The sequence below is a fragment of the Spermophilus citellus genome (genome assembly GCF_964194105.1).
Source record: "Spermophilus citellus genome assembly, chromosome: 14".
NCBI classification, from domain to species: Eukaryota; Metazoa; Chordata; class Mammalia; order Rodentia; family Sciuridae; genus Spermophilus; species Spermophilus citellus.
In genome coordinates, this window is record NC_138194.1 from 69,441,533 (window position 1) to 69,468,406 (window position 26,874).

General features: G+C 46.5%; 1 protein-coding gene across 1 annotated transcript in view; it reads left to right on the forward strand.

Moving 5' to 3' along the window:
• Positions 1 to 1,350: 1,350 nt before the first annotated feature.
• LOC308633506 (uncharacterized protein) overlaps positions 1,351 to 26,874 on the forward strand; it is a gene marked incomplete at its 5' end in the record, with an annotated part of 56,134 nt that continues 30,610 nt past the window's right edge. Inside the window, 6 exons of the mRNA XM_081266364.1 lie at positions 1,351 to 1,420; positions 7,209 to 7,328; positions 8,042 to 8,114; positions 10,593 to 10,893; positions 11,526 to 11,631; positions 22,734 to 23,034. Coding sequence (XP_081122490.1) covers positions 1,351 to 1,420; positions 7,209 to 7,328; positions 8,042 to 8,114; positions 10,593 to 10,893; positions 11,526 to 11,631; positions 22,734 to 22,765 — 702 coding nt within the window. The 3' untranslated portion in view covers positions 22,766 to 23,034. The remainder of the gene's footprint in view (positions 1,421 to 7,208; positions 7,329 to 8,041; positions 8,115 to 10,592; positions 10,894 to 11,525; positions 11,632 to 22,733; positions 23,035 to 26,874) is intronic.

Below are 26,874 nucleotides of genomic sequence, written 5' to 3' on the forward strand. Positions count from 1 at the left end.
GGCCAGGCTGAAATGATGTACAAACATGGCCAGCACAGTGCCTGGCACACTGAAAGGTCCTCAGGTTTTATGGTCTTTGCTCTGTCACTGTTATCCCAGCTCCCTGATGGGACCAATGGCCCTCACATGCAGGAGAGCAGAGCAAGGCAGCATCCTTTTTTTTTTTTTTTTTTTTTTTAATTTTTTTTAGAGAGAGTGAGAGAGGAGAGAGAGAGAGAGAGAGAGAGAGAGAGAGAGAGAGAGAATTTTTTTTTAATATTTATTTTTTAGTTCTCGGCGGACACAACATCTTTGTTGGTATGTGGTGCTGAGGATCGAACCCGGGTCGCACGCATGCCAGGCAAGCGCGCTACCGCTTGAGCCACATCCCCTGCCCAAGGCAGCATCCTTAAGCCTAACGAGAGTTCTTACCATGACTTGCATTTTTTTTTTTATAATTCTGTTTTTCTCTTGACCCAATTAAAAAAAGAAAAAAGAAGGTTCCCATCCTTTTTCTCTCAGTGCAAAGGTTGTGCTAGTTTACCTGCCTGTGGGTATAGTATATTAACCAAAGTGTGCAGTGGGGACCCCCGTGCATCTGCAGAAAGCAGAACTATGCCAAGGTGGGGCAAAGTCAGCCCTCTTGGGCTTTGTTTGGCATTGGGGGGCTGGAGTGAAGGGGGAGGGAGAAGATCAACACAGACAAGTCCCTGACAGGTGGCTGGCTTGGAACCACCTAAGACATTTTTAGAAAATGTTCATGCCCAGACCCAGCTTCCAATAGTATTCTCACTCCCTTGGTCTGGGAGGAGGCTGAGTCGTAGGTCTTTTTATAAAGATCCCTTCAGGATCATTATGGATAGCCAGGTTGGGATGCTCTGGCCAAACATGACTGCCAAATTAACTAAAGTACTCTTTGGACAAAGCACTCTGCACATGAGAGGCTTGCATGCTCATGGGAACTCGGGTTGCTCCTGGCTTTGCCACTCCAAGCTGTGTGTGACCTCAGGCAGGCTGTCTCACATTTACAAAATGGAAACTATAAGGGCATTTCCTCTCTTATAGCATCATGAGGACTAGATGAAGTCAGGCAGAATGGATAGATGATAGATAGATAGATAGATAGATAGATAGATAGATAGATAGATAGATACATACATACATACATACATAGATAACAAACAGATCAACAGACACATAGACAGAAAGCTTTCAGGAATTGTCTCATATTATCATGGAAGCTGTTAAGACCCATGTGGCTGGCAGGCTGGAGACCCAGGACTGCTGAAGGGGTAATTCCAGTCTCAGTCTGAAGGCCCAAGACCCAGGAGTCTGGATGTTGAAGTTCTGGTCCAAAGGCTAGAAATGATGATGTCGCAGCTCAAAGTAGTGAAGCAGAAAGAGTTTCTGTTTTCTCGAAGCACAGTCTTCTTGGAGAAGGGTAAGGCTTTTGGTCTGTGTAAGACTCCGGTTAATGGATGAGGTCCCTCCCCCTCAGGGAGCACAATTTCCTGTGGTCCATCTACCAATTTGAATGTCAATCTCTTCCAGAAACATTCTTACCAACACACCTAGAATATTCCACCAAATGTCGAATGTTAAACATAAAATGAACTATTACAGGAATGTAAAGATGGTGAGCACAATACTTGACATGTAATTACCATTAATTGCAATTATTAGTTATTGTGATTATCAGTTGTTGAAAAATGTTCTTACTTCCTGTTTAACCTTCCAAGTAAAGAAAGCTTTGGAGTTTTTCCAGGCACTTGTCTAGAGGGTTCTGCAAATTACCACATGCACAGCGTCACTCTAGATGGTTCCTTTTCTTCATGGTCTACCCAGAAGTCTCAAGAAAATCCCCTGAGACAGGCTTTTTTTGTCCTGGTGGTGATAGAATTATCCCCTTAATACAGTTTCCCAAGCATTTTCAGGGGCTCTCTCATTTAACACTGGCTCCTGCCTTCACGAAAATTCCATGGCCCTTCTTGAGCTGAGTGACAAATTGAGCCCTGTCTCTGGGGCTTGGGCACCAGTTCCCACTTGCATGGTGCATATCTCAGACTCATGTGACATGCTGCCCATTCACTCATGGACACCTGCCTGTGTAGTCATTGGGCCTGAAAAAGACATGTCTCCGTTTCCTGTCTGGAGAAGGATGGAGTGCCTGCCTCCCCACTGATGGGCTAAAAACATCCTGTGTCTTAGGACTGATGCTTCTAGCTCTCTTTCTCCCAATGCTACTGCAAAAGCAGGGACAGGGCCAAGAAACCTGGACTCTAAGAGAGAATAGCAGCCTGGGGTGCACTGTACTTCCAGGCACAGGCAGGAAAGAGGAAGCCCTGGAGCAACAGGAGCACACAGAGCCCAGGCCTAATTCCTTGGCAAGGCCTCACTTCTTCCCCAGAAGTCTCTTGCTGTCTTTCTCTGATGAGCAGACAGATCCTAAGAGTTGGGTGCTGCCAGGATAGCTCTCCCACTCCCCTGGATTCTAGAAAGATAGAGTCAGGAGGAACATCTATGGATGTAGCACCAGAAAAGGTCAAATGTTACTTCCTGAGAAAGTGAACTATGACCTATTATGCAAAGACAAGCTAGGCATTGACTAGGTGAAAGGAAGTGGAGAAAGGGGAGCAGAACATGCAAAGGCCCTGAGACAGGAAGAGGCCCTGTTGAGGAAGGAAAGTAAGCTGTGTGACTTTCTCCAGAATGCTCAGCCTGCAGAGCAGGCAAGGAGACTCTTACAAAGGGACTGATGGGTGGGTCCACTGAGTTGGCACAATGAGAATTTGCTGAGAGAAATGGTAAGTGGCTCAGGTGATCAGCCCCGAGGCCTGGGTAATGGACAAGGCATTGACACTCTCAAGGCCTCAGTTTGATCATCTGTAAAATGAAGCTAACCATGCTGTCTTCTCTGTCTACCTCATGGGATGGGTGTGAGGTTCAGTGACAGAATTTATTAGAGGGGCTTTGTAAACTTGACTTACCAACCTGCCCCCTCCCGCCCTGATAAATGCTAGTTATTATTATTAGGTGTCTGTCACCTCCAATGTCCTTCTTCACTCATGTGGGCTTAGGATGGAGGATTTCTGTCCTGGTGTAACAGATGGGCAAGCAGAAGTACCCCAGGACACACAGCAAGCCCACAGATCCTCTGTGACATCAAGTCGCCTCTGCTAAGGAATTGTCCTGCTGTCACATCCTCACCCTGGCCAGGCCTCTTTCTGTCTATCCTGTTCTTTGAATCCGTCATATGACCTTTCAACAAGGCTTACAGGGGAGAGAATGTCTTCATTGCCACATGCTGCAAAATCCAATTACAGCCACTAATGCCAACCAGGACCATGGAAGGAGAGAGAGAAAAGAGTGAGAAAAAGGGGCGGAGAAGCAAAGAGAAGCCCAAGATCCAAGTTGGCAAAGAATTAGATGTAGAAAAAATGAGGGAATGGGTTGACCATAAGGACCCTCCATGTCTGACTTGACAGCCCTCATGAGAAATGGTAGAAACCCAGGCCAGTGCTGGAAACCAAAGCCCAACCAGTGTCACAATGGCAGAAAGGAGAGATGGGGACCACCAGGAGACCCTGGGAGAAGGGTGGGGCTAACCTTGGGGGATTATGAGCAGAGTGCCCAGGAGACCAGAAACGGTCACCAGGGCAGATCAGAGAAGCAATCATCACTGACTCATTTGTGGTTCTAATTTGTGTCATAACAACAACAGCCACTACTGGTTGGCCATTGCCTCAGTCAGACACATAACCTGCCATGTTCATTTCATCCTAAGCCATCAGGCGGGTATCTGCAACTTATTGCCAGATGAGGGACTCGCCCCAGGCCCCACAGCCAGTAAGAGATGCAGGTATCTTGAACCCAGCTCAGAAATGTCCATACCTGCACTCCAGTCCCCTCGCAGAACATGTGACTTCTTATTTTTCTCCCCTCATATACTGGTACCAGCTCTTCCAGGAGCCTAGGCCTCACCTAGAAATTCCAGTAGGCTACAGGACAGGGTCAATTATTGCCATCACTCCAATTTCTTAGGGACAATTTTCAAAGACAGTGATATATTAAAAACCCAAAGGATGTACTTCAATAGCACACTCAGTGCCTAGAAAACCAATAATGGAGGAAATAACTTTGAACAGAGGGCTTTCATGTCATGGCTGCCACAAAACTATTAACTGCTTCACTCATTCACTCACTTCGTTCATTCATCTATCCGTCCATTATTTATTTATTCACTATAGTGCAATGGTAAGAAACTGGATTCCAGAGCCTGACTGCCTGAATTCAAATTCTGATGTCTCCACTTAAGAGCTTTATGGACCTAATCTTTCTGTGAGTCAGTTTCCTCTTCTGAAAAATGGGCATAACACCCTTGGAGGTGGAGTGAGGACAAAGTGAAGACATTTCTTAAAACATCCAGAACTTTGCTTGGCACAGTAAAGGCCACCATGTGCCAGGAGATACCAAGTCCAGTGAGGCCTGGTTTCTACCCTTGAGATGCTTGCAGGCCCGTGAGAAGGTCAAAGCTATTCTGTCTATCTCACTGACCAGCCAGATTTATTTTGGCCTCTCCAAGGTGTTTTCTTTCAAAAGCAGATGCTACAACACAGGGCTGAGAGCCCAGAGGTGCCAAATGCTGCCGTTTGCTTTTGCACTGGGAAATTGGCTTCAACCCCAGGTGTGAAGGCCTCTTTGAGGCCAGGTAGCGGTATGCATTCCTCTGATTAGGTTTTTTTTCCTGATCCAAGAAACATCTGCCTGGTGGAGGCAGGAGAGGCTTTTCAGATGCCAGGGGCTGCCTCTAACAAGGGCTCATCTTCCCAGGAGGCTGGCTGACTGGTGAAGATCAAGTCCTAGTACCGGTAATGCTGACCCCAGGCACCTCACAGCAGAAAGCAGAGCCCAATAAGAAAAACCACAGCCCTAAGTAGGGCACTGGCTTGGGCTTTGTTACCTGCTAAAGACACATCCGCTGCCCCCGGCGCTTTGTGCTTTGGCTCCTGGCGGCTGCTCCAACAAGGCGACAGCCTGTGATCTCTGCTTTTTTGCAGAGCTTGGGCAGAACAAGACTGGAGTCTCATTTGTCTGTCTGAGAAGGAGACTTTCAGAGCTAGGCAGCTTGGAAAAATGAAGTGACAAAAGAAGCTGGCCATCAATTAGGTAATGCCAGCCTGCCTGCTGGGCAGCCCTGCTCAGCTTGTTCCAGAGTGCACCAGGGTGCCCAGGGGAGGAGGAAAACCTGGATTCCGGGGTTGGAGGTGCATTGCCATGTACTAGGAGAATAGTCGGGCTATGTGTGGGTGAAGAGACCCTGAGAAGTGGCCAGTGAGCCCCCCTCTCCCAGCCTCACCTGTACAATTCTTCCTGGAAGGTTTAAGATCCTTCTTAAACACAGGTAACAAGACAAGTTATCCGTGGTGCCAGGTTCCTTCTCTTATGTCCCTCTGGGGCAGCAGCCTGCACAAGGAAGAGCTAGCACCAGGCTAGTGGCCCCTGGGCCCAGAGCTTGGCTCTGTGAACCTCCTAATTCCTCTGCAGCATGTCCCCAGGCTGTGATCTGGGAAGCCAGGCACAGTTCTCTGATTAGCAGAAAGACACCCCCTCCGCCCCAGGTTGCAAGGTCCTCTAGAAATGATAAAGGCAACCCTCCTAGCTCTGCATCTTCAGAGGTCAGATTCCCTGTCATGGAAAAACAAAATGTCTCTGAATTTTTTCTCAGGCTTGCCTTTATCAAAAACATTTACCAAAGACCTAGCTCTCCCCAGCTGCAAAATCAGCTCAACAGAGGACCCCTAAGGTGGGTGCAAGGGAACTGACAAAGCCCCAAGGTCTGTTCTCCAGATGTCTGCATCCCCTCCTCTACAACCAGGCATTTATTTGAATTTTGTTTTGTTTGATTGTTGTTGTTGTTGTTGTTTAGAACGAGGACATATGCTTCTTTTAGGGAATCAGAAAGATCGGAAGTTCTCTGGTACTGAATTTAAGTTCTGGCTTAGTAAATGGTTCTGACTATTTACTCGTTGCGTTACTGTAAGCAAATCACTTAACCTCTCTGAATCTCCATTCCCTCATCAGATAATCGTTTCTTGAAATGTTTCCTCCATGATTTGTCTCAGCTGCTCTTCAGAATTACTTTACAACATAGGAACTGTTGAAAAATTCAGTTTTACAAATTGAGAAACAAAGGCTTTGAGAAGTTAAGTTCCTTCTCTGGGCCCTGCAGCCAAGGACAAAATCTTGGAATTCCAAATTCCAACTCTTTCTTTAGGATCAGGGGAGATGATAATCTTTTTGTTGTGAAGATCATAGGATATCACCCATTCATTTATTTGGCAAACAGCTGTTGGGGACCTCAGAGCACCAGCCTCAGTCTCATGGAGTGAGGGGGCCCATAGTGTCTCTGAGCAGCCAGGAGCTGGGCAGACATGAGCTGAGGTTAGGCACCATCCTCTGGCCTGTGTGTCATCCTTGCAGAGTGAGCCAGTCCCTAGCTGGTGGCTGGTATATGGCCATGGGCCATCTCTTCACTCTCTCCAGGCCCCTCTTCCTAAGCCTTTCATAGGTACCCTTTTGGGAAGCATCGCTGATCCCATTTCACAATAAAAGGGAACGTGGACCCCTATGGGCAGGAGAGCTCCGTGTTGGCTATGTGTTAGAATCAACTGGGAAACTTAAATAGCCAAACAAATGCCAGGTTGAGTCCCAGGCATGCATGAGGAACTCCAGGAGTTGGGGGGAAGGTGGTCAGGGAGGAGAGGGTGGTCTTAGTGCCTGGGTATCTGGCAGACAAGGCAGGGATGCTAGGTACATAAACAGATGTGTCAGTTTGGGAGCCAGACAAACTGCTTCCTCTTTCTTGAATAGAGAATGCTATATGGCAGGAATGTGCATTTGGGGCAACTTGCTTGGCTTCTCCCAGCCTGTTTGCACAGGGGTGTTTGGGTGGTTCCTTCTGGTATTTGGGTAACGTAATTAGTCCTTTTGGAGGCTTCAGAAATATAGGTTATCTCCCTTTCTCTTCCCACTTCTACTACCGAAGTTTGGGTCACTTTTCTGTTTATTCCCATCTTCCCAAAGGAAATAAAATTCAGACCAGTTCTCTCTCTCTGATAGTTCTGGCCAGGATCCAGATGGACATGAAAATGGGTAGGGAGAAGATTTGAGATGCAGGTGGAATCCTACTATTTATAGCCTATAGGCCTGTCAGGGTCTTGTCCATGCAGGGTCCAGGCCTGAGTATAGAAAGTTCTGTGAAGGGGACCCCATCTGCTGTGGGCTACATGCATATTCCCAGTTGTTGGTGCTGAGGTGGGGGCAGTGGTTGCGCTTCACCATCTTTGCAGGTAGGTTTGAGAAACGAGGTTTGAGGGCTGCCTGGAGGGCAAGTTGGCCAACAGTACCCAGAACTAGCTTCCACAGGTATTTGTGGGACCAGAGGCCTGGTTACCCCAGGGCAAAGCTTATTGCAGTGCCTGGAACACAGTGGAGATTCAGCCCATACCTGCCTTGAAACAGTGTTCTTTGCTTTCTTTCCTTCCTACCCCATCCCCCAGCTCTCTGGGTAGACTCCTCCCTAAGCTAGACACCTAGAGGTAACCTTATTGCCTCAGAAAGCTCAGCGTTTTAAAACATACAAAATAGGAGAATTATCTTAGTCTAAAACAAAATGCAATTGACTGGTGACTCAAACAACAGAACTTTATTTTTTCACAGATCTGGTGGCTGGAAAGTCTGAGATCAAGATTTTGACAAGACTCTCCCCTAGGGGTACAGATGCCTGCTCTCTCTCCATGTCCTCTCTCCACGGGGGAGACAGTGAGAGTGAGAGTACCAACACGCATGCGCTAGCTCTGATCTCTTCTTACCAGGGATCTGCTCCCATCATGGTGTTGCCACCCTCATAACCTCATCTAATCCCACCTCCCAAAGACCTCAGCTCCAAAGACCTGAATGCTATCACTTTAGGGGTCGGGTCTTTGTCTTAGTCTATTTGGGGTGGTTATAACAGTGTACTACAGATTGAGTAATTTATAAGGAACAGAGATTTCTTTCTTAGTGCTGGACATTGGGAAATCCAAGACCCAGCCGCTGCAAGTGGCAAGGGCCTTCTTGCTGCATTATACCATGATGTAAGGAGGAGGGGCAGACACAAGAGAGAGCAAAAGCTCAAATACACAGACTCAAGCCCTCCTGTGACCAGCATTAATTCACCCAGGAAGGCAGAGCCCTGGTGGCCTAATCACCCTCGGAGTCCTCACTACTTTAACACCATTGCTGTGAGGATTATGCTTTTGACACACGACAGACTTCAACATATGAAATTGGGGGGAGAGGAAGATACAATTCAGTCCATAGCAAGAATCCAAAGGGATGACTTGACAGATGTTACTGTGTAGAGTTTTAAAAATCACAACAATAAACTGGAAAGAGAAGAGACAAGAGCGAGACTTCTCCACTGCCTGCCGCCACAAATACAAGAATAGTGCCCTGGAGGATGGGGGTGCAGAGGACAGTCTGGGGTTTGACCCTGGATGAGGGTGAGGGACCGAAGACAAGAGACTCGAGTGGACGGTGTGGAGGAAGAAAGTGAGAAAGACAGTTGCCATGTGTGGCACTGGTGCCAGGCTGCCCTGCAGAGATGAGGTGGATGGCAGCTAAGTTGAATCCTGTGAGCTACTCCCCTGCACCCAGGAGATACTGCTCAGGCCCTGGGCAGTTCAGCCTTTGCTGAAGGCTCCCAGCATGCCTCCTGTAGATCAGATGTTTGCTGTATGCAAGGCTTTCCAAAGCCCCTCTAAATTGCCCCATATAACCACCAAGTTTTAAAGGCTAGAAGAGCCATAAATCTCCCCACACACACACAAAAGAGGGGGGGGGAGCTTTGTATACAGACAGGGAGGTAAGGTAAGCAAAAACCCCAGCCTCCCAGCCCTGCTGCTCTGATGGGCCAGGAGATTGGTGAGCCCGCTCCCTCCCTTATACAATCCACGTGATTATATCAAAGCAGCAACGCAGTGCATCAGTTGGGTACCCTTGGTCAGACTTTGCTCCTTCCTTACAGTATGGTCTTAGGTAAGTTTCTCAATACCTCTGTGCTTCTGTTTCCTCCCTTGAAAGATGAAGATGAAAACAATAATTCCTATTTCTTAGGGTGAGAGTAAGAATTAGATGAATTAATTCAAGTGAAGTGTTTACATAGTTCACGGCACTCAAAATCTGTTAGTCATTATGATCATTGATGAGAATACTCAGGGCTAGTGTCTGACAGCCAGTCAGGAGAGATGAGAAATGGTCAAAGACAGGGGCTGGGGACAACAGGCCTGGCCTGAGATATGGCAACCTTTGTACCTAGCCTCCAGTCTCCATTTCCTCCTTTGTAAAATGTGGATTACATAAATGAACACTTGCAATCTCTCCGTGTAGTCAGTGTTAGATATTTATGCCTACTTTTTTCAGATAGGGAAACTGAGGCACTCATGCTACAAACTTCCCTGAAACAGCTTGGAAGTAGAAATGCTAAGATGTGAGTCAAAGTCATCTGCCTCCAGACACATGTGTCCACACTTCAAATTGTTGAAAATGTAGTTTATTTTTACTCATTTTTTTTTTCATTATGGGTTGTTAACAGGATAAGATGACATTTGCCAAGCAAAGGGATAAATTTGTCTTAAGACTAATTTTTCAGTGAATTTTTGTCTCTATCCTCTTTTGGTAGATTAACAGCCCTTAAACTAGAGATTATATAAAAAATCCATTTTAGCTGACATCTACCTAGAAATAATAGACTCTTCTGGGTTTTCATGTCTATTAGCAACTGATAGGCTTAAGGGAGAATATCCCCAAATCCACATACCATATCAACATCCCCATAAAAACTGAACAGCATACAAGTGCCGGAGGAATGCTTATTTCAGGTGGCATCCAATACTATAAAAGTACAAGGGAAGTTTTAAAAAGCTTCCTGGGAATTGCTTAGAGATTTGGCCTGTGCTTATAAACATAAATGTGGGAGACTGATAACCTGCTTTGATTCCCATCTCTACCAATTGCTCCTTTTATCTCCTCAACTTATTATTATTATGGGGCATCCATATGTAGCTAAAGGTCTCTGTTCATGGGACCTTCTACAACATCAGTGATTCTCAAACTGCACAGTACCATTGACCTATTTAAAAAGCACCTGGGTGATTGCTAACATGGTTTTCACCCCAGTTTTATGGAATCTCATCCACTGGGAACAGAGCCAGGGAATCTGCATTTCTGACAAGTTCTCCAGATGGCCTCAGGACAGCCACTCCTGCCTGTACTCCACACTTCAAGCAGGTGCAGGGACCTGGAGCAGCCCAAGGACCTTCCTGTACCTCGCTGCTCCTGGTCTGTGGTGGGGCTTTGCCTCAAGCCCCTCACAGGTGTCTCAAAAGCATGCTTCCCTCAGCGTGGCATCTTTAGGGACTACGGTTTCCGCTTTACTTTCTAATTTGCTCAGGGCTGAGGGCTGGGGTGACCTTGATTATAGATTCACACCGTCTGACGATGGCCTGACTCCCTATCTCCCTAAAGAGTTTTGTAGAATAGAAGACACCTTTCCCTGGCTCTGTCCCTTCTAGCTCATCAGGCCAGCTTCAGGAAAGGAACGTATCCTTAAGGGTGGGGCCCTCTGGCCACTCGCCCAGTCGTGACTCAGCTTTGGCAGGCTGGCGCACAGGTCAGGGGCCCCGGGCTGTGCGGGACCGAAACAAAGCCGCGCTCGAACGCGCCCTCCCTGGGCCGCGCCGCACCTGCAGCGCCGCCTCGGCTCCCTCCCCTCCCGGGGGCGGCACTGGCTGTTGCCAGGCAGGCCCGGCCCGCGGCGGCTGCAGTTGGCTCCCGGCCTCCCGCCGCCCGTCGCCTCCGCGCCGCCTCCGCCCGGTGAGTCACCCCGCCCAGCAGCCGCCGCCGCCCTGCCGCTCTCACGCCTCTGCGCCTGCGCGCGCTGCACGCAGCGCCCTCTTGGCTCAGCACCCGGCCCTGGGCGCAGCAGGCACCCGGAGGTCGCCGGGATCCGCCTCCCTGGCGTCCCACCCTGCGTGTTCTTCCTCCGCTGCTGGTGTCTCTCCAACTGCGCACCGGAGGGAAGAACACCCTTTCGCCGTCCTGTCACTGTGTCTCCCCAGCCTCCTGATGCGGGTCACATATCTCTGCGCTGACTGGGCTTCTGGTGCCACCACCCAGCACTGCCTTCAGTCTTCCCCTTTGTCCTGCGGGTGGGTCTCAGGGCTGCCCGTGAGGTTCACCCGGGGAGATGTAAAAATCCGATGCCAGGCTGCACCCACACCCTGCACTCAAAAGCACTGGTAGGGGACCCGGGCAGTTTGTGAAATTCCCCAGGTAATTTCCACTGTTCAGTCAGGGTGGTGACACCACCAGCCCTGGGCTTCTCAAATATTAGTAGGCTTTGCAATCCCCTGGGACATGGATAAAATGCAGATTCCCCTTAGTTCAGCAGGGCCCAGGAGGGGCCTGTCAGTCTGCATTTCTGACAGGTTCTTCATGATTCCAAGGTTGCTGGCCTAAGAGTTACATTTGGAGCTGCAAGACACCCTCAGTGTCCCTTTGGCTTTCCTCTGGCGATGGAGAAGACTTGGGTTTGGGATCAGATGGACATGGGTTTGTATCCTACCTCTGCCACTTCCTATTTGGTGAAATTGGACTCTAGTCTGTGTGTGTGAATGGAGAGGGGAGAACAGTACTTAGCAGGGTGAGTGAGTGGTGAGGGTGATGATGAGCCTGGTGGCAGTGAGTGAGAGTCAACTGTATTGGGATGGTTTAATTCCCCTGTGGCCCCTTGGTGGAATAGGCCAGGGAATGGCAGAAGCCAAGGAAAGAACCTTCCAGGTCTCCTCTCTGCTGTCTCTTACCAGATGGGGCTGAAGTCATATACAGCACTGTCTCTCTAGGGAGCCAGACAGGCATTGGATTTGGCATGTTTGCCAGAGCTGAAGGGATAGAGGAGCAAGGAAGATCTGTGTCAGAGCCTGGAGCTGACTAGAGGGATCCTGAATTCCTGGGAGAGCAAGTCTCCTGAAGCAGTCTAGGGGCTTCAGGACGGGTGCCCTGAGCACATGGTGAGAACCACCAGAGGCCAAAAAGTAGGGTCAGGATCCCAGGAGACAGAGATACAAGGAAGGGGGATGGAGCCTGTCTCATTTCTCCTGGGGGGAAAAAAAGGTGTAGGCAGTGTTCACTGGGCTTTCCTGAGGCTACCTGGGGCTGCATCTTACCCCCCTCCCCCCTGCTAGTTGTGTGACCTTGTCAAGGTGACTTAAGTCCTCAAGGCTCTGTTCCTTCAAGTGTAAAATGGAGTCATTGTCATTGCAGACTCACAGAATTGTGTGCGGGACTGAAAGATAATTTGGTAAAGCCTCAGATCAGTTGCTGTTGCACTGAGGGCACCCCGTGGGTGTTTGCTATTATTATTTCTTCCCATTGGACAAGTGAGCAGCCTGTGAGCAGCCTGAGGCTCCAAGAGTTTAAGGGACTCTGCAGGCTTGTGCTGTCCTTCCTCTGGATTCCCTTCAGCTCTGAACAACCTTTGTGACACTCTTTATAGACTTGGTCAAGGGCTGTGATCAGCCATCCTGATGGTGGACTCCAATTTTGATCTGGCTCTCTTGAGACTCCAGCTAGAATACATCTCATTTTGTGGCTCAGAGAAAGGACTGGAAGCCAGAGGCTCTGATTTAAAACTTACCACCTCCCTCAGGACAGTTGGTAAGGCCACATTCTGTGAGACTGCATGTGACGCTCAGAATCTGCTTAATACACACGAATATGATTCCTTTTAAATCATAGCACTTCAATGTAGCTCTGGTGGATGACTCAGTAGACAAAATGTTTTTAAAACATGCTTTCTTCCACACAGAGCCCTGATCATCAAGCCAGGGACCTGGACCTGAGATGTAGAGCACTGGTCTTAAGGCCCAGGCACCTTCCCCACCACCTGGTTCCCACTGTATGCTCAGGACACTGCAGGGTTGTAGTTATAGCTTGCTTCTCATGTCCTTCCCCACACCCTGCCTCCACAATCAGCTCTGTCCTTCTCCACCTCAAATTTCCATCACCAGGCAAAATGCCTGACACCTAATCTAACCAGTGCTCCCGAAGCACTCATCAATTCAAAAAGAATAACCGAGAGCTTCAGAACCTCCACACAGGCTCACTTCTCTGGACCTCAGTCTTCTCATAGATAAAATGGAGTTTGGACTAGATTCGATCTCTTAGGCTGCCTCTGACTCTAGCAATCCCTAAGTTTGAAATATTCTTCATTTTATCACAATCCACTTTAGTTTTTCATCCCAGAAACACATTCTCGTATTTGACCTTGAATTTTGTTTGCTTTTTACTCAAACAATGTGTGAATGAGCTTTATTAAATAGCTGCAGTCAGGCGTGGTAGCACATGCCTGTAATCTCAGCAGCTCAGGAGGCTGGAGACAGAATTGTGAGTTCAAAGTCAGCCTCAGCAAAAGCAAGGCGCTAAGCAACTCAGTGAGACCCTGTCTCAAAATACAATACAAAATAGGGCTGGGGATGCTGCTCAGTGGGCAAGTGCCCCTCAGTTGTTCAATCCCTAGTACCAAAAAAGAGGCTGCAAACACCCAGCTAATTAAGGCTTATAATTTCTTTATTTTCTTACTTTTTCTGCACCAGGCCATTAGTCTGGTTTTTGTTAGAAGCACATGGAACTGATAATTTTCAGTGGATGGGGTTCATTCTCTCTACATCCCTTACCTTGGCAGCCTCTGCAACATCCTTGGGCACACTGCCTCTGTGTCCCTGGTGGAGTGGACAACCCCCCCCCCACCCTTCCCTTTGCACAGGACTCTGTCTTGGCAGAGAAAATGTGCAGACTGCTTGGGTCAAGGAAAGGTGACCCTCACCCCCACTGAACCTGACTGATCACATCGGCCCATGAGCCCACAGGAATAGATGAGTGATGCCAGCTCCCAGCCCCCACACTTATTTGTTAGGGCTGAAAGAATCAGAACAATATCGTTTCTAAGGGAATCTTTTTCCTTCCAGGGAAGCAGCCACAGTGGGATTTTCTGTAATACTAGCCAAATGCTTGAATATCTGCCTCTAACAAGTCACTATATGGTAGATTGTCTGCAAGGGTGGTCACAACTCAGTCTCCAAAAGTGAATCTGTTCCCTCTTCTTGAATCTAGGCTGGTCCTACGACCAGCTTCACCTGATAGAATGAGACAAAGGGGTGCTATTCCAGTCTGGGCCTAGGCAGAGCCAGCAGCCTACCCCAAGGACCCAAGTGTGTGAGAGAGGCCCTGCTCCAGCCAGGCTGGCTGACCCACATGGATTTATCCTTACAGAGCACTGCTAAGCTCTGCTAAAGTTCTGGCCCACAGAATTGGGAGCAATAAAAACAGTTTGTGATTTAAGCCACCACATTTTGGGTAATTTGCTTCATATCCATAAGTAACAAAAGCACCATAGTCTGTGGACTCTAGTCTCTTCACCTACAAACTTGCTTCATATCCATAAGTAACAAAAGCACCATAGTCTCTGGACTCTAGTCTCTTCACCTGCAAATGCTGGTTCTATCTTCCATCTTTGATATTGGGCCTCCATAACTCATGTCCATCTCTCTTTCCACAAGTGTGTCTCTCAACATCTGGCTGCCAAACAAGCAGTTGAAATCACGGGAATTACCCCCAAACTCCAGAGGTTACTATCATTCATTCACCTGGAATTTGTCAAGGAAAACAGAAGAATGTATTATCTTGAAGCATTGGCTTGGGAGTGGATAGCACTGGCTTTGAGTTCCAGTTCTGTCCCTTTCTGGCCGTTTGATTTTGGACTAATTTCTTTCTTCAGGTCTCCATCTCTTCATCTGTAAAATGGGATAATAATAATACCTACTTCAGTGTGAATGTGAGGGTTATATTAGGTGGTGGTGTGGAGATATTGCTTAGCATGGTACCTGCATATGGAAGGAAATAAAGTGTAGCTTTCTCTTTAAGGGCTCCTATGCATTTTTTTTTTTTTTGCTTTTACATCTGTCTACAGAGGGAGTAAAAATTACCAAAACATGATAACCTAGCCCTGCCCCAGCCAGTAAGAAAACAAAACACACATCTCCAGGGTCCTCACTGCATTGTGAATATCATCTCTGTAGATTTGGAAAAAAAGATGTAAATGATTTCTTTGGTATAAACAAAAAAAAATGTGAAAAGCATAGGGAGGGACAGAAGGAAGGAACTGGGTAATGATTTGCTTTGGTTTCTAAAAAGATATCGATCGTTCCTTACATTTATGATCCGAGGATGGTCAAATTAAAGGGGTTAAGTTAATTTAAAAATAAAAGTGGCTTTGTAGGAATCAAGCAGAAGAAAGCAGCATGTTGGTTAGCACTTTTTCTCTTTTTTTAAAAAAAGAAAAACAACAGTGGAACAAGAGAAATCAAAACCTAACCTTCTACCATCTGCCGCAGATGATTTTCTAGCTCTCTATAAGGATCTCATTAGCATCTTCCAAGAGGCTGATTGTAGCCACCAGCACAACCGTGGTGTAGAAAAGGGGCACCCACACTCGACTGCCATGGGCACCTGCAGAGGGGCCTGCTGGGCTCCTGCCAGGCTCTCCCAATTCCCTCCTTCAAATACAGTCCAACTAAACTCCATTGCAGCAAGGAGAGAGTGACCCCTGTTAAAGGACCTGCACCAGCCAGGAAGGACACTGAGGAGGGGAGATTGGCCTAGCCAGTCACCAAGCGCCTGAGAAGAACACTTTAGACCCACCTCGGCTACTGGTTCTGGGTCTCCTGGGTCTGCTCTTTCTGGCCTAATCAAGAGCTGCATATTCTTGGCCTGCCAGATGTAAGGTGCAGGGAGAATATGCCCTCCCCTCTCCAGACTCCTCACCCTCCCACCTCACCTGGCTTCCCAATAGAAAGCAAGGTCACAAAGGATGGTTCTGAACAGGCTCTCACCTGCTTAGTGGCTGTGCAAGGAACATGGAGCTACTAGATGAAAATGTCCCAGGAGGAAAGGAGGTGGCAGCCAGGAAGGAATTCCCAAGGAAGCTTTAAGGAACCATGGCTTTTCTCTCCCTTCCCCTCGCTCTCTCTCTCTCTCAGTTCTTTTCTGAAGAAGCATGCGAGGCTGGAATCTGAGTGTGTGTACACACATGTGTACACATAGCAGCTTTCCTTATCTGTGCTTTCGTCTCTCAAGGTTTCAGATACCTGCAGTCAACCACAGCACAAAAAATTTAAATGGAAAATTCAATATTTTGAGAGAGAGAGAGATCATATTAACACAATTTTATTATAGTGTATTGTTACAAGTGTCTTATTTGATTGCTAGTTATTATTGTTAATCTCTTTCTGTGTCTCATTTTATAAATTAAGCTTTATCATTGGTATGTATGGATAGGGGAAAACAGTATTTATAGGGTTCAGTGCTATCTGCAGTTTCAGGTGTCCATGGAGACGTTGAAACATCTACCCTGAAATCAAAGGGGACCACTATGTACACAGATACACATACAAACACACACATCGGTATACATATACACGTCCACATGAATGAAGTAGAGGCTACCCAGTGACAGTCTCTGTGGGAAGACTGGAGTCTCTGAGATTCTAGATGACTGCAGAATCTTAGGCATTTATGACTTAACTGGAGCCTATTACAGAGGCCACAATTAAACCTCAAGTCCGAATGGTACCTTTGATCTGGTCCAGTATGAAGTTAATTTAGTCTCCTTTAGGTTGGGCTCTCTCTCTTTCTAAGAAATATTCTAGCTCCTCAAGCTAAGTAGAAACCATTTTGGTGTTCCCTTATCCTCAAATACTCTGTCCATATGAGTTGGGGCTTCTTTTTTTTTTTTTTTTTTTTTTGATAAAGAGTCGGGGCAAGGACTTTAGAAGCCACATGAGCAGATAGGTGTGAAATAAACTAAAAATAGACCACAAAGTCTCTGTTGTTGGTTTGTTTAAATGCCATAGACCTTGGACTGGAACTTTAAACCTTCCAGGTTCATTATTCCTGAAACTCAATGACAGCCATGAATTACTTTCAGGACAGTTTCAGCTCAGGCTGTGGAGATGAGCACTTAACATTCTTACACATTCTAATGTGAATCAGCTAGTCTATGGCTATGAAGGATCCCAATACAATCTAGCTGAAGCAAAGGCCAAGAACATATTGACCCATCATGGAATAGAGACCATAGCCATGGCCCAGACAGCAAGAGCCAGGGGCTCAGATGAAGCCACTGAATTCTCCGTCTCCTGGTTTTGCTCTCTCATGGCTGATGGGCAAAGGAAGCTAAGTATAGAGATAGTCCCTCATGTGTCTTTGCAGTTCACCAATCCCTGGGGGGAAAAGGTGGTTCTCCCAATACTTATAAAATCAAGGGGGGAAACTTGGTTGGTGCATCTTGGGTCCTCATCCATCCTTTGGGCAAGCAGGGGCTGGGTTCTGAAGCATGCAGAGTGGGACAGGGCAGTAATGTAAGGAAGGCAGGGGATGCTGTTACCAAAAGTAGGGGCCAAGGAGAACTGTGCTCCTCGAAGTCAGGGGTTTGCCCAGGCACATCAAATACATTCACTATTCACTAGATCTTTTCTCTTGCCTCCAGATTCAGCTTTTATGGCATAGGTGCTACCCGGAGGAATCCTGAGTCACGACTAAACAGCAAATGTCACCCAGAGCAGAGCAGATCCATTAGCAGGGCTCCTGGGTATAATTCCGGGGGAAGGGCCATTGGTTGCTTGGTTCTGTCCCTGGCTTGAGCCACAATGTCTTCTGCCTACAGCCCTGCCCTGGCCCAGACAGTGCCATAGTCCACCTGTGAGGGGATGGGTCAAAAGCTTATCCACACTCAGTGTTGCCCTAACAGCAAGTATAAAGGGCTCCCATCTGGGCCAGACCTACCTCCTCTGACCTGACCTATGTCCTCATCACTCATCTAACAGTGCCATCCAGAGCTAGCTGACCTTGCTGTGCCAATGTGGAACTTCTTATCTCTTCTTACCTCTGAGGCCTGCATGCTCTAACCCTTTGGCTCACATAACATTAGCTAATACCATCTTGAGCCAAGCACTTGTCCTAAGCACTTCAATTATATTTTGTACTCACACTGTCCTATGTGGTATGTGTCATTATTGTTATCGTCACACCAGACAAGGAAGCTGAGACACTAAGGGGGTAAGCAATTTGTTTGAAATTACATGGCTTCTCAGTGGTAGAGCTGACAAACCTCAGGCATTATAGTGAAATGGATAAGTAGGTGAACCCTGGAACAAGACCAGCTTCATCATGCAGTGGGACCTTGGACAACTTGGCTTAGCTTCTCTGATCCTCAGACTCCTCATCTAGAGGATGGAACTTCAAAATCTCATATTCCAAGACTGCTCTGTCCCTTCCTTGGCCTACTTTCTCCTTCTAGATAATTCCAGCCAGTGATTCTCAAAGTTAGGTCTTCAAGTGGGCTCTCTCAAACTCTGGGCTCTCTGAGGCACTTGAAAATTCATTTGTACCACAAAGTTAGCAAAATGGACCTATTGATTTTCCTCCCCGACCCCAGTCATTCCAACCTCAGTGCATGGTACCACCCTCTCGACTACCCAGCTGCTAGGTTAAGCACCCAGAATTTGAATTGGATTCCTCCTATTGTTCATCACGATCAATCTTTCGTCAGTGTTCTGTTGGTTCAAACTGCAAAATATATCCTGAATGCAGAGCATCTTCACTGTTTCCATGGCCACAGCTGTCATCCCAGTTCCAGGTCTCTAGCCTGCATTACTACATGCCTTCTCACGGTCTCCCTACCTCCACCCTTGCTTCATCCCAGTCAATTTGATCATTTTTATCTCTCTGCTTAAAACCCTTCCGTGGTCTCACATTGCTCCAGGGATACTCCAAATTCCTTTTCACAGTTTAAATGGTCCGACCTTACATGGCCTCTGCTTACTCCTCCGCATCCTCCCACCTGCTCTTTCCTGCTAGTTCTGTGACAGCACAATGTCCATCTTGTTCACTGCTGGGGCCCCAGAGCCTAGAGCAGTGCCTGACACATAGCAGAAGTAGGAGCTCAATGTATGCTTATTTATTGAGTGAGTGAATGGATGACTGTGTGCCAGCCTCGGGGACCTTCTTTCTCTCCCCAAACCCACGATGCTCTCTGCTGTCCTAGTTATACCTACTGTTCCCTTTGCTGTTGGCACTCTTCCCCAAGCACTGTGCACTGCCGATCCTCATCCATTTTTCAGTCTGTGTCCAATAATCAGCTCCTCAAGCAGAACTTTTCTGGGTGCAGTAGCAGAAAGAGCATATGGCCATTGTGCTCCATTATGTGACTGTTTTTTTTTTTTTGTTTTGTTTTGTTTTGTTTTTTTTTGGTACCAGGATTGAACCCAGAGGTGCTCAACCCCTGAGCCACATTGCCAGCCCTTTTCATTTTTTAATTTTGAGATAGGGGCTTGCTAAGTTGCTTAGGGCTTCCCCTGATGACTTGCTGAGGCTGGCTTTGAACTTGCGATCCTCCTGCCTCAGTCTCCCAAACCACTGGGATTATAGGCGTTCACCTCCAAGCCCAGCAAAGTAACTGTGGTTCAGAGCATGGGTCAGCACCTAAAATTACCTTCTTTGTTCATTTGAGTTGTCTTACTCATCACCTTCATAAGGATGGGTCAAGGGCAGGGAACTCATCTTATTCAATGCTACATCCCACACCTAGAACAGTGGTTGGCACAGACTTGGTGCTCAACAGACCACTATGAGCTGACTGATCAACACTTAAGATTGCTAAGAGAATGAAACACAGATTAAAGCATATGTTAAAACCACCACTTTGGAAATTTGGCAGTTTCTAATAAATCTAAGCATATGGTGACAAGGAACAGCAATTTTCCTCCTGAATATACACACAAGAGAAATGACTGCTTATATCCAAAAGACTCCTTGTCCAAGAATGCATGCATCCTCATTCACAACTGCACGAACCTGGAACTAACCCAAATGTCCATCACTGAGGGAAGAGATGAACAAATTATAGTCTGTTCATACAATGAAATACTGCTCTGCAAAAAAGTTCTTTTTTTTTTTTTTTTTTTTTTTTTTTTTTTTTTTTGGTACCAGGGATTGAACCCAGGGATGTTTAACCATTGAGCCACATCCCCAGTCATTTTTATTTTTTTATTTAACTAAATAACCTCACTGAGTTGCTTAGCACCTTGCCATTGCTGAGGCTGGCTTGGAAGTCACAATCCTCCTGCCTCAGCCTACTTAGCCGCTGGGATTACAGGCATGCACCAGCGCGCCTGGCAGAAAAGTTCCAATCAATACAGCACGGGGTTAGCTTACAGACAATATGTTGATCCAAAGAAGCCACACGAGAAAAGGACACACTGTGTGGGTCTATTTATATTAAACTCCAGAACAGGGCAAACCCATCCCTGACCCCTTTCCAGTGCTACTCAGAGTCGAGAGTGACGCACACCGCTTTTTTTTTGACACATGGAAGTGAGAAAAACTGTAAGAAGGGGAGAAGATTTGCATTAAGGAATGGTTGGAGGGGCGGGGGTCAGTGCGGATGCTGTGGGTGGAGAGAATGCCTGTGTCCTGGATAATTTTGGAAAACTATGTGCAAGGCTGCCCCGGCCAGCAAAGGTTTGTGGAACAGCTGGAAAAACGGAAGTTTCAAAGAACACAGGGGGGAGTGCAGCGGCTTCACTCAAGAATCAGACCTCAAAATATAATGCACGTGGGTCTGTGACCCATCAGCCAGAGAGGGGAGGTGGTGGTGCCAGGGAGGGAAAGGGGGAACAGGGAGAGGGGTAACAAATCTGCTCTTGTGCTGTGGACCCTTATCCTCAGGGTGGTATGGGCCAGATGAGTTCCTCTATCTAGCAGGAGGCAAAGCCCCTCTGAGATCTCTTTTTACTTGATGTGAAACAAAACAGGAAGAGGCCTGGAAGGTATAGACTAACTAACCCAAAGATCAAGATTCCTTAACAACCAAAGACCCCAGAGGCAGCACACCAAATGGCGTGGCCCTTCCTACATCTCTCCCCAACAGCAGCCCTGGAGTATGTCCCTGTCACTCATCTGTCTATTGCTGCAATGGCTTTAGTTAATCAGGAAACAGAGATCAAATGAATGGCTCACTGCATAACCAGAATTCTGTGAAACCGCTAATCAGTCAGATCTAGAAACTTTGCAAGGATAGGACCATAGAAGTAGACCACAGAGAAGATGCTCCCTCGGGCTGCAGACCTGTGCCCAAGGGACTGTTTAAGGGTGCTGTTGACTGGGTTGATTCTGCACGGTATTTACAGGGGCCTGTCTCATTAAATGAACTTGCTTTGAACTAATGAAAACATTTCCCATTATCTGGAAAGTTGGGAATGTGTTTATTATTTTCAACTATGTCTAGTTTTTAAAAGAGAATTTGGTAAGTGCTTTTGGGCACAAGTGGGTAAGTACCATTGAGGATTCCATGTGGTGATTCTAATCTTGTTTTGGTTAAAATACATGCATTCTCTCAAGCACTACTCCAACCTGATAACCAAGGATTCTTATGTGCAGCAGAGAAAGTTCAAGAAAATGGAAACTTGGATGTCAGTTTGCATAGAAATGCAGAGCTTGCTCACTCATACCTAAAGTTGAGAGTGTTGTTGATTATCCTGGAGTGAAATTGGGGGAAATCAAGAGGGTACCTTACCAGATCAGTTATCTGTGAGAGTGACAAGGACTTCATGAATAAACTTCAGAAGATAAAAAGCCTGCAATTCCATCTTGGGGAAGGGATCACTGAGCCACTTGCAGTGGTTAAAGGACTAGAAGAAAAGACACTGTGGAGCCCAAATCTTAGTAGTTATAGAAAAATGGCTGAAGCAAATTATGTTGACAAGAAGTTACATCAACCAAGATGAAGTTTAACTAGCCTCACGTTGCTTAGGTGATATGAATGCATTTTTCCCATTCAGCCTTCTTAGAATTGCCAGTCTCCATTTGAAGTGCTTCTGGTCAGTTATCAGTCAAAGCTCTTGGCCACAGGGGTGGGTTTGTTTGAGCTTCCATCAGCAGTGATAGGAATAAAAAGGATATATACAGACTGGACAGGGTAGAGCTATTGGTAAACAGATGGTAGGAGAAAGCAGCTCTTTTTTTTTTTTCTGTTGAGATTCTTGTAGTAGGAAGGTAGATATCTGAGGCTGTGGAAGGAGGAAGTTTCTATAGGAAGGAAGCAGGGAGAAGCAGAGTAGCAGAGTGAGAGAACATGAAGAGAGACCTTACTTTTGTGAATATTGGAATCTCCTGGGGAGCCTGAGAAAATACTGGTACCTGGGTGCCAGCCCAAAAGTTTTAACAGGTCTCTCCTGCTGCACATCCTGGGTTTTGCTTGGGATGATTCTTATGTGCAGCAGAGGATCTGGACCCCTTGTCTACAACACCAGATCATGGCCAATCCTCAAGGCCTTGATTCCAACAGCAGTTCCTGGTTCTGTAACCCATCTCGTTGTCTCCAGCTGCTGACAACTTCCCTTTTCTGTTGTTCGTATAGTTTGTGTTGGATTTCTATTTGTGTCCAAAAGATACCTAACTAACACACAAAGATCCTTCATCACCAGCACCAACATCCATTACACAGCCCTGATTGAAGGGCTGTACTTCTGTGGGCTCTTTTAATGTAATCCTCACAGCATTCTTGGAGTTTGAAAGCCATTTTTGTCCCTGTTTTACAGATGAGGAAATGAGACATCAACCAATGAAGTGACTTGCCAAAATGAACACAGCCAATAAAATCAGAGCTGGAATGATCCCCAGAGATGGTCCTTACCTACCTCAGCTTACCACCTCCCAAGAAGGACCAAAAAGGAGGCAGTGTCTCTGTAGGAGTCCAGAAAGGGGATCTCTGAACAGCCTTTGCAGGAAGGAGTTTGGGGCTGCAATATGGGAAAGGCACTGCACCACTCCTTTGCACAATTATTTAACACATGGAAAGTCCAGGATTGGCTGATCCAAGGACTCATCTGAAGCCATCAGGTACCAGCTTCCTCACCTTTCTTTTCCACATAGTGGCCTCATCTGTAGCTTGCTCCCCCAAGCAGACATGACAGAGGCAGTCCCCAGATCTTCATAGAACAGCATAGAGGAAGGGACTGTCTATTCACCTGTGTCTCTTTATCAGTTAAAACAGCTGGTGCCAAAGGTCTGCCATAAAGTTCCCCTCACACTGCATCACAGGAAAGGGGAATGGGAGTTTTATAGATGAGGAAACGAGACACCAAACAATGGAGAGGGGATCTCTTGGTTCCATGGGGCACCGTGGAAATGCGGAGGGGGCATTTTTGGTTGTCACAATAACACAGGGAGGGCGATAATCATGCAGTGGGCAGAGGCTGGAACTAGACAACTTGCAATGCACAGATAGTCCCACTTTGTCACCCGCATGATATTTGAATGTCCTTTTGACCATTTTCACAGATGAAAAAAAAAAAAACTGTTCAAAATTATCTGAGTAAAACCGAACTCTCATTCATGTCTAAACCCAAAGCATCTTTACAGTGTACTGTATTTTCCAGGAAAGCTCCTGTTGTGTACCTCAAGAAAAGATCATGTTCTGTTTGGTTTAGAATTTTTCTAAGAGTTGTTCACCAGTTTGGAAAAATCACATTAGCAATGTCAACACCACTCAAGGAATTCAAGTCTCCAAAGCAGCAAGCTGTTTGGGCCTGCATTAGCACCTGCCAAGGTCACAGTGATTCTGGGTATGGATCTAGCACCTGTGACTACTAGCACCTCTTTCTACTCTGTGGTCCTTTCTCACTTCTTCCTTCCCAAACAAATGCTGGTTTTGTTTAAGGCCAGCCTGGGCAACATGAGACCCTATCTCATTTAACAAGAAAGAAAGAAAGAAATTATGTGTGCAAGTGAATTATATTACCTATACATTTCATTTGTAGTAGTAAAAGGAAAGTTATATATATATATATATATATATATATATATATATATTTCTTCTAAGGTAGCCCTGCTCAATATTGCACTTAATATATTCTATTTTATTTTAAATTATTTTCTTTTTATTCTACTCCATAATACAGTTATTGAATGTTTTGAAATTATATGGCTGGCAATGGTAGTGTGCCCCTATAGTTCCAGCACTCAGGGTGCTGAGGCGGGACAATCACTTAAGTCCAGGAGTTTAAGGCCAGCCTGGGCAACATGAGACCCTGTTTCATTTAATAAAAAAGAAAGAAATAAATTATGCATGCAAGTGAATTATATTACCTATACATTTCATTTGTAGTAGTAAAAGGAAAGTTACCGAAATATATACGTGTATATATATATATATATATATATATATATATATATATATATAGAGAGAGAGAGAGAGAGAGAGAGAGAGAGAGAGGGAGGAGACTGGGGTGGTAGCATATGCTACTTGGAAGGCTGAGACAGAAAGATCACTTGAATCCAGTAATTCAAAAACAGACTAAACAATATAGCAAGACCTGCCTCACATAAATATGTAGAAATAGATAATAAATAAGCTAGCAAAAACAGGGAGTTGAGTCTGACAGGGGTGAGAGTCATGGTTTTGACCAGTGAAGATTCACTTCCTGGGGTGGAGAATGGGACTCACCTCCCTGAAGCCTGCACCTAGGTGGAGGAGTTTGGGTACCAGGACAAAATCAGCATTTGTTTGGGAAGGAAGAAGTGAGAAAGGACCACAGAGTCTAAGAGCATTGTCTGATCCAAACAATGCCATCCAGGGAAGGAAGAGAGGCCCTGGAGCCAGAAGCAGCAAGCAGCTCTCTAGGAAGAGAGAAGGGGATATTATTGAGGAGGATGCATATCCTTAGCCACCAAAGCCTGGATGGAATCCATTGACCAAAGCCCCCTTCCTTCCTTTGCCTCCTATTGCACCAGGCAGTCTCCTGATTACTCTTCTGGCCTTCAGTTGTGGCTCTCAAGCCTGGCCACCAGGGTTCTGGTCCCTGCAAAGAAGAATCTTCTGTTGCAAGCAGGCACCCTTGTATTCTGATGAATGCAGCATTCCTTGTGAATTTGGTTAAGTCCACCCAGAGTTTCAGAACTGAGCTCCTGACAAAGTGGGGTTCTGGAAGTTAAGACATTGAGGGGAAAAAAAGACCACCTGTAGGTGTTGCTGTCCTGTGAGGCCCTGTCTGGGTAATCAATGGCTTCCCTAGATGGCAGGGTGTCCAAACCTCCTGGCCAAGCAGCCTCTGAGCTAATGACATGCCATAATACAGACACAGGCTTGCAAAGCTGACTAAAGGGATGCCGCTCTACCAGGGAGGCTGGCAATGGGAGGCCTGGGACAGCTACTGTGTTGTCCCGTAAGCCATTCTCAATGATGGAGGCTTTGTTGAATGTTTCCAGGCCCTGACAGCCTTTGTCCTCTCTCTGAGTCACAGTATGCAATCTTAGGGCCTCAGTTATCATCAGTTCCTTCTTGATGGTGGGAGAGAGAGCCACCCCACAGAAGCTTCTCCTCAGGGCTGGTTCCCTGAACCTACCCCTGGTGCCCTGGGGTTGAGCCAGCTCTGTTCTCTGCAGAGGCAGGAAGCCATGAGCAGGATTCTCTGTAGGCTCCTCCTTCATCACTCTTCTTTTGCATCTTAAATGTGTACAGGAGCAAAATTCCTAGGTTAGGCCTCTGTTGAATGGGCAGTTGGGAGAAAAGGTCCCAAAGGCCTCTACTGCTGTGACCAAAACAAACACCAAAATATTCAACACATACAAAACTTTCACTTAAAACCAAGGCACTGGCAGCCTGGACTACCAGTTTTCCTTTTTTATGACAAAAGGGAAGGAACAATTTTCTCTCTAGTCCTGATGGGTATATGGTGCAGCTTTGCTCCGTGGAGAATTAAAGAAAAACCAGGCCTCTTAAGCTATGGTACCATCAGTGGCCTTCTAGACCCCAAAGCCCAGGACCCCAAATGCAGAATTGCCTGGCAGCCACAGAGTCCAGAGGTGCTGCAGTCCTGGGAGCACCAACATAGAAGTAGCTTCTGGCATGGTGGCCATTGTGAGGGTACATCTAAGAGCTGTGGCTCAGGATTGCTCTGCAGACCAGGGAGGTGGCTTCCCTTAATGCAGTGAGCAGCTGATGGCTATTCATTCTGCAAATGTTTATTGTTAAGTATCTATATGCCCAGCTGTTCTGGGTGCTTGAGGTGGGTGCCTGACCACAATCACAGTGGAAAACCCTGCCCTGGTGTGGAGCAGAATGGCCTCAGAAAGCCCATTCTAAAAATATGACAGTGTTTTCTTTATACTTCTCTGTATACAAATGGGCTTACGTTGCTTTTCAAATTAGGGAAAAGCAATTCAAGTAAGTTATCAGAAATTGTTTTTGAACACATACTCATGAAGGAAATAAAATTGTGAAAAGGAAACACCAGGTAGTCCCATATCTGCAGGACAGTGCACTTTGGACTCTGAGGGGACCATAATGGGTGTGGGCAGAAAATCAACACCAGATGAGTCTAGGTGAATTGATTCTGAACTCTTATTGTCCAAGAAATCCTAGAAGAGGAACCTTTGTATCACTCAGTCTTGTAATGTTCTGTTCATTCATTTAATTATTTGCTCAGGAAATGGTTTCTGTTATAGATTCAGGGAATTACAGAGATAAGCAAGACACCGTCCTGCCCTCCAGGGTCCACACTCCTTTGAGGAGTCAATATGTTTAACAGTTGCAAACAATGAAGGGTGCAAGTGCCAGTGCAGAATTAAGGTGTGAAAGGGAGGATGGTGGGTGCAGTTTCTGTGTCCATTGGATCCCTATCTTATCTTGGCCTGTAACACAGAGCCTGTTACATGGGGGCTCTCACTACCTCCTGAACA